The sequence below is a fragment of the Ceratina calcarata genome, unplaced genomic scaffold (genome assembly GCF_001652005.2).
Source record: "Ceratina calcarata isolate Rehan_Ccalc_2016 unplaced genomic scaffold, ASM165200v1 scaffold329.2, whole genome shotgun sequence".
Lineage (NCBI taxonomy): Eukaryota > Metazoa > Arthropoda > Insecta > Hymenoptera > Apidae > Ceratina > Ceratina calcarata.
The window spans coordinates 135,999-145,186 of NW_017155624.1; the positions used below are offsets into that span (position 1 = coordinate 135,999).

General features: G+C 34.7%; 2 protein-coding genes across 3 annotated transcripts in view; one reads left to right on the top strand and one right to left on the bottom strand.

Annotated features, from left to right (window-relative positions):
- Positions 1 to 2,660, top strand: part of LOC108624801 (gustatory receptor 5a for trehalose) — a 3,192-nt gene extending 532 nt beyond the window's left edge. The window contains exons 2-9 of one of the 2 annotated variants that reach the window (XM_018024338.2): positions 116 to 347; positions 799 to 934; positions 1,222 to 1,418; positions 1,491 to 1,582; positions 1,706 to 1,932; positions 2,082 to 2,244; positions 2,313 to 2,402; positions 2,474 to 2,660. In XM_018024338.2, the coding sequence (XP_017879827.1) occupies positions 116 to 347; positions 799 to 934; positions 1,222 to 1,418; positions 1,491 to 1,582; positions 1,706 to 1,932; positions 2,082 to 2,244; positions 2,313 to 2,402; positions 2,474 to 2,533 (1,197 nt within the window). In that variant the 3' untranslated portion in view covers positions 2,534 to 2,660. Of the gene's footprint in view, positions 1 to 115; positions 348 to 798; positions 935 to 1,221; positions 1,583 to 1,705; positions 1,933 to 2,081; positions 2,245 to 2,312; positions 2,403 to 2,473 lie in introns of both variants that reach the window. The other variant, XM_018024337.2, reaches the window with a different exon arrangement.
- Positions 2,661 to 3,765: 1,105 nt separating this feature from the next.
- Positions 3,766 to 9,188, bottom strand: part of LOC108624802 (gustatory receptor for sugar taste 64f) — a 7,760-nt gene continuing 2,337 nt past the window's right edge. The window contains exons 2-11 of the mRNA XM_026813384.1: positions 8,230 to 9,006; positions 7,436 to 7,503; positions 7,210 to 7,357; positions 6,953 to 7,071; positions 6,659 to 6,851; positions 6,222 to 6,525; positions 5,723 to 5,877; positions 4,891 to 5,053; positions 4,618 to 4,707; positions 3,766 to 4,236 (exon numbers count right to left, since the gene is read on the bottom strand). Of these exons, the coding sequence (XP_026669185.1) occupies positions 4,132 to 4,236; positions 4,618 to 4,707; positions 4,891 to 5,053; positions 5,723 to 5,877; positions 6,222 to 6,525; positions 6,659 to 6,851; positions 6,953 to 7,071; positions 7,210 to 7,357; positions 7,436 to 7,503; positions 8,230 to 8,354 (1,470 nt within the window). The 5' untranslated portion in view covers positions 8,355 to 9,006 and the 3' untranslated portion in view covers positions 3,766 to 4,131. The remainder of the gene's footprint in view (positions 4,237 to 4,617; positions 4,708 to 4,890; positions 5,054 to 5,722; positions 5,878 to 6,221; positions 6,526 to 6,658; positions 6,852 to 6,952; positions 7,072 to 7,209; positions 7,358 to 7,435; positions 7,504 to 8,229; positions 9,007 to 9,188) is intronic.

A 9,188-nucleotide genomic window follows, 5' to 3' on the forward strand; every position in this document is an offset into this window, starting at 1 on the left:
GTAGTATGAAAGAATGCTTTGTCTAGCTTCAAATGATTCTTGGAATTATCACGTCTTTATCGAAATATATAATTTATAATTTCGTGTTTTTTAATATCGTCGATTTATTTTATAGACAATGGAGAATTTTCACTGTGCGATTGGCCCAATTTTGTGCATCGCTCAAGTGTTCGGTTTATTTCCAGTGAGCGGAATCCGGTGCCCTTCGCTATCAAAGCTTCAATTCAAGAGATTTTCGTTTCTTACTGTCTATTCAGCTTGCCTCGCATTAATGGTCTGTTTCATGACCGTTATATCAGTGATTCATATGTTGAAAACTTTCAACACTGACGCAATTCAAGCTCGCGGTAAGTTAAATCCATTGGTACAACGCTATTTATACGCGTGTCTAAGTGCATTTCCGTAATACATTTGCATGATCGTTCGTCATTCCATTTTTATTAATAACGGAGTAAATTTTCATTTGTAAATTGAAAGTTAATTATCAAGATATGTAAGTTAATTTCAGGGAGAACGTCATTTGTGCAAGGCGCGGCTCGAATCGATCGCTGTGATATTTGAGCTCCTCCCGATGGTTTAATAAGAAGAATCCATTAAATGACTGTTCTTCAATTATAAGTAAAATCTAATATAAAAAGCTTTCCCAAACGCCTGTTCACGTCTGTAAATTTTATTTCCATTCTTTCCGATCATATAACAAAAATATATTGATTATGTTGTCAAAGAATAATGAAATTTCTCTAGGATCAAGCATGATATACGATAATAAGATAACGGGTTGATTATATCGCGTTCCAGGTGGGATAGGTGCGGCAACCGTTGGTGCAGTGTTCTATGGGAATAGTCTGCTGGCCAGCGTTTCATTTTTTTGGCTATCTTCTCGTTGGGTACCGCTTCAGTACGAGTGGAGGGCCATGGAACAGTACGTGGACAGGTATCGGTATCGTGACATTCATGCCGAGTTCACTAATCGCTTTGTTTGCTGCTTATCCGGTGCGCACGCGAACACAGATTGCGAGGGCAGCGGCGGTAATTGGTTTATTCTAGCCGGCAAACGCGATACCGCGAGATCTCCCGAAGATCTGATTGCAAAGCCTTCCACAACAACGAGGGAAAAAATAAAAATATCGAGTTTTACCCTTTTATTTTATAACATGATTGCCATGCTTAATTATAATATAATGCTCATGATTTGTTCAACATACAGACTTATCGTTCCAGAAATTCTTCAGAGACGACACGACTTCGATGGAAGTTTTACCTCATAAGTTTCGTGATCTTAGTCTGCTCCTTCACAGAACATGTTCTAAGCATATTCAATAATGTCGAAGGGTACGACTGGCACGGATCGAACTCGACGTTCCGTAATTTTATGAAGATATACACTTTGCGGTCACACTCATTCCTTTTTGACACACGTGAGATACAATTGTATGAACACGAGGAGTACCTAGGAGCAACGCGATTTAATCAGAGTCATTCAATTTCAGTAAATTACAATTTTGCCTTCGGCATATACATTTTCGTCATTAGTAAAATAGCGACTTTCACTTGGAACTTCACGGACCTGTTTATCATGCTGGTAAATAACGCGAACAGTATATTCCGTGGTTCATTGCAATTATATTAACTAATTAATGTACTGAATAATGCAATGCACGTACGGAATTAGTCAGTCTGTTAAGAATTCAATGTGAATTGTCAGGTGGCTACTGGTTTAGCCGAGAAGTATAAATCTCTGAACAAAAGATTAGCAGTGATAGTGACCAGGCATCAGTCACTATTGTTAGATCAATGGGCAGAGCTTCGTGAGAAATATGCGACACTGAGTTGTTTCGTGAAAAACGTCGATGACCATATTTCCCATATCGTCCTCCTGTCTTTTGCGAACAACCTGTACTTCATCTGTGTCCAATTATTAAATGGCTTATCGTAAGTACGATCTGTTCTTTCATTTCATTTCAGAAATAAAATAATGTGTCTAAAGACCTCTGCAAGTTTCAGAAGTACAACTATAAAAATCAACATTGCTGCTATTTATGTAGCACTGTTTAAACAGTTATCTTAATTTTGTTCAATAGATCATGGGAGAACAGTTTGAGCGCAGTCTACTTCTTTGGTTCCTTCGGATTTCTTATCGGTCGTACATGTGCTGTTACTTTACTCACCGCTAGAATATACGATCAGAGTAAGGAGGCATTACCTCACTTGTACAGATGCTCGCCATCAAATTATTGCATCGAGGTAGTTTCCAAATATCACCATCAATTCTTCGTTGGACGCGTTATAATAAAAGAATCTCGTTATCGCAGGTTCAGAGATTGCAACATCAATTGGCGACTGACGAAGTGACTCTGACGGGATTACGTTTCTTTTCTATCACGAGAAATTTTATGCTCGCGGTAAATCAATGTCTGCTTGTATCGCATAATTTAAATCGTTGTAATTTATTAAAAAGAGAACATGATTGCAGGTGGTTGGGGCAATCATAACGTACGAAGTTTTACTCTTACAATTTAATGATAATAAATGAAGTGAAATAATTTTACCAATTATGATTCATGTTTCAATCGTTCTCCGAAAACGTTTTCGTAATATGCTGTATATTTATATAAAAAGAATCTATATGTATACATTATATATATAATTTTCTACGAACGACATTGACAAGCTTAAATAAATATCGCTTAAAAATATTGTACAGATGGATTCTGATTTTAATGTAACATTTTAAAATTTATATTGTACCTGAATAAAAATGATATGAAAATAAGAAACATCGATCAGCAGCTTACATAAATTTGTTAACAAAAATTGAGAAAAATATTGAATATCGTATTTTAAAATTAAAATCATGAACCATGATGTTCGATCCTTGTAACAAGAGGATTTAGAAATAAAGGAACACTGCAAGAAATTATTATTTTCTTAATTAATACAGTTTATTCATTTTTACAAGTGATGATACGTGTGATAGCTACAATTCTATATCCATTTTAAAAATAGATAACATTTTATGTAACATCTAATCGTACGTTTTAATAATTAAAATTAAAATCAGTACGCGATAGATTAGTTTAAGAAGAGACCGAAGAATACAAAGTAGTTCCTTCCATGCGTAGAAATTTCCGAATACCTCGAAATTATCTCTGAATGTCCAATGAGAATGACTATAACAAATAAAATATTCTCAAAATAGAAACACGCTATAATTCATATTAATAGAAGTTGTAATTCACATTAACAATAACCAAGCTGCGGATGAATATTCGTGAAGATAATTTTATCTCGAACTAAATAGAAGTTCGTTCTATCTACTAAACATTCTAGCACATTAAAACGTCCGCAATGTATCTAGCAACATTCATTTGTCTTCATTATCACCGTTTAATCGTGACAGCAAGCGAGCTGTCCACATATAATAGAATTTTATTTTTAAATATGGAACAATCATATCTAATGCACGTGACGCAGCTAAAAGCTGATGAATATCGTACAAGCGGATATGTTACAGAGATCGCAGATAATAAATTATATTTACATAGTTTCAATAAAACTGGTCTTAAATTGTTTATAAATCAAATATATATTAAAATACAAAGTATTCCAAAGTTATGTGATTAATTAGTTGCTTGATCCATCTTTATTTTTTATTCATAATACCTCTCTAGTCTGGTTTGTAAATTATCAATTTTGGAATGCCTTGTAATGTATGAAATATAAACTAAAAACATGAGAATTTCTTTTNTTTAACCGCTTCATATATTTTTTTATTGAATATTAATAATGTAATATACATACATATGTTCAAAAGTTTAATATTTTTTAAGAAAAATACTAATCCTTCCTTATCTGCCCTTAATCCTTAGATGCCCTATATAAGAAAGAATTGCAGAGAATACTTGAAGGGAAGATAGAATAAGGATGTATGTATGTATTGTACAAAATTGCAAGGCATGGTGTAGTTCGGGTGGCACTGTATGTACAGCAGCTGGGGCAGTAAGCGCGATTTAATTTACAGTATGAAATTAAAATTAATTGTGCAAATTCACGAACTAGCCGAATATTCAGGCGAAAAAGAGAGGTGAGATACGCAATTTTCGAAAACGTGTCTCGTGCTTGAACACACGATTACTTCACCTCGCACACCTCCGTACTGTTAAGCGTGTTGTTTTGCTGCGCATTCTGATTGAACTGAACCAGGACCAATTCGTACGTAACTATCGTTCCTGCTACCTGAAACACGTTACCATTATTTATTTATCATTATATCATTGCATTTAACCCTTTCGCGACGGATGCCGTGTATATACGGCAGTCACCTAGTGCATCACAGCGGCTGACGCCGTGTATATACGGCAGCCAATTTTTAGTCCACAGGGGCTGACGCCGCTTATACACGGCACCACTTATCTTACTTACTTACTTTTACTTAGGCGAAAAGTAGCAAAGTATGGTACAGGTGCGCCGTCGCGAAAGGGTTAATGCTTGAATTAAATAAAAATGATTGTTCGTAACTTTCAAGTTAATTAGTATATAAAATATGTCAAATACAATAGATATTTATGTTGAAAAAAAATTAGAATTTCCAGTATAGATTATTTTATTAGAACGTACGGTCAACACGAGACTCCTAGTCACCGAGAAAAACTTCATACCGGTTAAACAGATGCTATCTGTCGTTACCTGTGACAAGAATCTCATCACCTATGGAAAACATAATTAAACAAGATTAATTTAATCGTTCACTGTGAGCAGTAAAATTAATATAATAATTTGATGTTATTGAGCTGAAGACAGTCCATTACGTATTACTATGTCATTTTTCATTTTTCATTTTAAAAAAGTCATAAGGAAATATTTTGATTGATAAGAAAACGAGAGTTTTACCTCAGTGGAGAAGCTGCTTCCTGAAACGCTGTACAGAATCGGTGCTGGTAGCAGCGATTCATCATGAATTGACGCGGCGCACAAAGAGACAACCGTGGTCCTTGCCAAGAGAAATCCGAAGGAGAAGCCGAAGTAAACTTTCTCGATGACGCTTCGCATGGGGCTGTTCAAAAGTTGAACATTAAGTTCGTTTGTATTCGTGCGACGAGCGAGGATTAAGAACATTAATTACATTTCATAGAATGAGAGAAGAGTAGATCTGAAGCTAGAAGATTACAGTGGATTAGATTGTGTTGTTCAGGCGAATTGAAAGTGCGTGGTAATTTAAGAACTGTTCCAACTGATATTTTGAAATAACAGTAAATGTTGTTGATGATATAGATAGATATAGATGTGCATGTAAGTAGCTGTAACAATAAAGTCTCAAATTGTTAATGCTGTGAGTTATAGTTTAACACACTTTATGTTATAAATTGTAGACGAAGCAAGAAGTGTGCATAGAGCAGATGTTTTAAGAAGTGAAAAGTTTCTTAATCAATTTTAATTATAATTTACAACTCACTATAATTTGTATTTTAATCAAATATTCTTGACTTATTGATTTATTCTTGACTTATTGATTATTTTTGACTATCATTTCTTGCAGTAATCGAAATATTCGAACGTAATTTTTAATTAAGTTATAATGAGTTTCAGAGTACAAATATAAATCGGACAGTAGTAGAATTTTAGAAATCTGTAGCAACAGGTTCCAAATGTAAATAAAGCGTAGACATCTAGTTAAGATAACGAGACGACATGCACAAACAAAATCACATCTTGTCGTGTATACTTGAAAGAGAAAAGTAGTTGTATGCAGATGAAATACAAATCGGTGGCGAAGGAGAGGAGGACCATAATGGAGATATGAGAATCCAGTTGCCTCGTCAGGGTCGCTAAGTGGTTGTAGTCGTTCCTTACTTCGGCCCACCACCATTCCGGCATTGCCTTAACAGTGAAATGATACTGACGACAAAGACTCGTCGTTAGAAACGATATGTACATACACGTATGATGTGCATCGTTCAGGTAGCATCTTACGAATAATCGCATAACAAATATTAAATATTAATTAGAAATCATATCTGTAATAGGAAAGTGCAGTCTATAATTGCTATTCTAAATCATCAAATTTACAAAGTGCAATCAAATTACATACAGCTGTAAACTATATACAACGTACTACAATTATAAATACACGAAATAAATCTAAAAAAAATTTGATTATTGTTTTCTATTGCAATTGTACTTCCTACAGTCACAACTTACAAGGGATTTTTTAAAACACTTACCTTGCCTCTTATAGAGTATAAACGATTATTTAATTGTCGGAACTGATCGGTCAGAGCTATGCTAATGAGGATGAGAAACAGGTCGACGAAATTCCACGAAAAGGTGCTGAGGATGTTGATGACGTCCACGACTATGCCTCTCCATAAACTGTACGAAATTCTGGAAAATATCTTTGGGAACATATTTTTAGAATTTTTTCTTAATTTAAGTGAAACATTGGCGAATGGGTGAGAGTAGCTACCTGTGGGAANTACAGCAGACAAGGACATGATATAGCTGGATATCGATTTAACGTTTATCAGGGTACGCATTAAGCCTTCATTGATATTGAATGAGATGATTTACAAACCAAAGTAATAAAACTTTTAAAAAAATCCTGCTTATATTATCGATCAGGGTGAAAAAAAGATGTAATAATAAAAATTACCACTTACATAAAGCAAGAGTCATTACCACTATGGTCACGACCTTGAATTTCGTAGCCAAATTAACTTTGGATAATTTCCTATGTCTGTTCGAAAGCTCATTTTCAAGCTTCTCCCAAGTTAGCATCAAACAAGGCCACTGCATGGCCAATTTAAGGAAAAGGAAGGAGGCGATCAAATTTGTTCCATTGAAAACGAACGTAGCTTGCGTAAAAAAATGATAAGGTGTTATTTACAATCTGGTAGAAAGCTAATAAAAGGGATCAATCTTGTGATAATGAAATTGCTAACTAAAGCGATCTTACTCATTTTCGTTGAATTCACTCCAGTATAGATTATTCTCATAATGTTAAAAATAGTCATCATCGATGAACCGAGGAATGAAATAGCGCAATATATAAATTTCGGACTGCGCCAAGTAAATCTGATTATGAAATTAATATCAGATTAGACAAAAATTAACATTATTTATAAATGATATAAGTATCCATCAATTCTTAATTCTAATCAATTCTGTAATCATACGAATGTTTAGATAACGACAGAGTGAGACATGAATTACCTAAGAAACGATGCATCGGGAGTGTTAACACCGGAAACAGGGAACAGAGAAAAACATTGCGCCAACATAATAATTGGTCTCATAGACGCGTGCAGGCTATCAGTCTTTGGATTGAACGCACTGGAGGACGGTACCACTCGTTGCGACACTAAGAATTCATTTCAATCAATACTTGCACATTTATATTGTCAATAAATTTTTTTACAATTGACAAAGAAAAATTTACTTCCGACAGGTTCTTCTTCCGGCTTCAGATTTCCGAACTTGCCAAACAGCGAGCTGCTCTTAGGCGACCTGTGAATCCCAACCATGACAAATTTTTCATAAGCACACAGATTATAATGACACGGAATGTTTAACAATAAGATGAATTATTATGAATTAGGGTTTAATTATAAGGAAGTTTAATTTTACTTTAAATTTTAGCAATGATGTTAGTTGCTGGTTTCAATTTATAACGACTCACTGTTCGTATAATAATGCTCTTGGGCTCACGATAGTTAAAATATAGAAATTTCACTTTCACTTACAATGATTGAACATTCTTGACAATGTAGAAGAAAATATGTAAATGCAAGAAATTATGAACTGACGTTAAAGAAGGAAGGGTGATTAAAAGATGATAGAGATGATTGCAATGATCTATGAACCTTCTACGCAGCGCGTCGCGATCGACGGTGTACACGGCACAGGATCGCATGGCGAACAGAGGATAAACTCGTTATTTCAGAGTTTTATCGTGCGTCAGGGTAAAAGGGTGGAGGGTGTTTTATAGACAGGAATCTCAATAAAAGTGTCCGCTTGAGCGGTCGTCGGAAAGTTTGGCTCGATCGGCTGAATCAGCAGATGTATGAATCTCTGCTACATAACGAATTGCAAAAAAAAAAGTTTTGCAAAACAGCAATTTACATAAAATTTATTCAGTATTAAAATGAGCACTAATTTGTTAGTTGCATTGTTGATGCTTGCAGGTATGAAAAAAGAAATAATTAATGAAAATATTAATTTTTCTATACATACCTGACATTGACGGACAATATATTTGGGGTCTTCATAACTGAGAAACTTAGGGGATGCTTTCCTTCTAATGTTTTCTCTAAATCGTCACTTAACATTTTACCCAGATCAAAAAGTCTGACAGACATTAGATATTCACCGCAACTCACTGATTCACACTAATTTCAAGATGTGAACATGAATTATGAAACATGATTGAGAAATAAAAAAGAAGCCAAATGAAAAGACTTGATATGTATTTTCGAATGTCTTGACACACGTCTTTTATGTAGTATGATGAACCGAAAGAAACTTCGCTATACGATCACGATCTTGGAAATCGTGCAATTAAAAGATGTGGAAAAAGGTGAAGGGAAACGAGTGCAGTGCGATGTGTCACGTGACAAATTGTGCTTCCTTCGTTGCAGAGCGCGTCAGGAAATGAACTGAAAGATATACGAGCCCATGGCACTAGGTACTTAGGTACATATCACATTGTTTATATAGCTCGATGTATAAACTATGACAGAGAAATAACTGATATGCACTACTGCGGTGCAGGTTTATACATACACACCGTAACAGTACTCACAGTATAAGACATAATGCACAGACAATTCAGACACTTAACGCAAATATTGTATATTTATTTATTTTATACTACTTCCCTTTATTCCAATTCGGAATAATTTTCACCTGAGAGTGAGAATATTACTTTTTGAACACGCAGTATAATGATGAAGGACGTCGATAACCATCTTTAGGAAGAATAATCGTGAACCGTCAGGCGCTCATGTTTTTCTGTTTAGAACAAACTTTACTGAATATTTACAATAAATCTTTAACGATTTCTGTTTGCATTCTCAGTATTCCACTATATTAAGGACGTATTGGCTATACAGTCAATCCCAAATGTTTATGCACTTTAGAAACGCATTTTTTAAAAAGAAATCAGACGTCGGAAGAACATTGCTAATAATAAA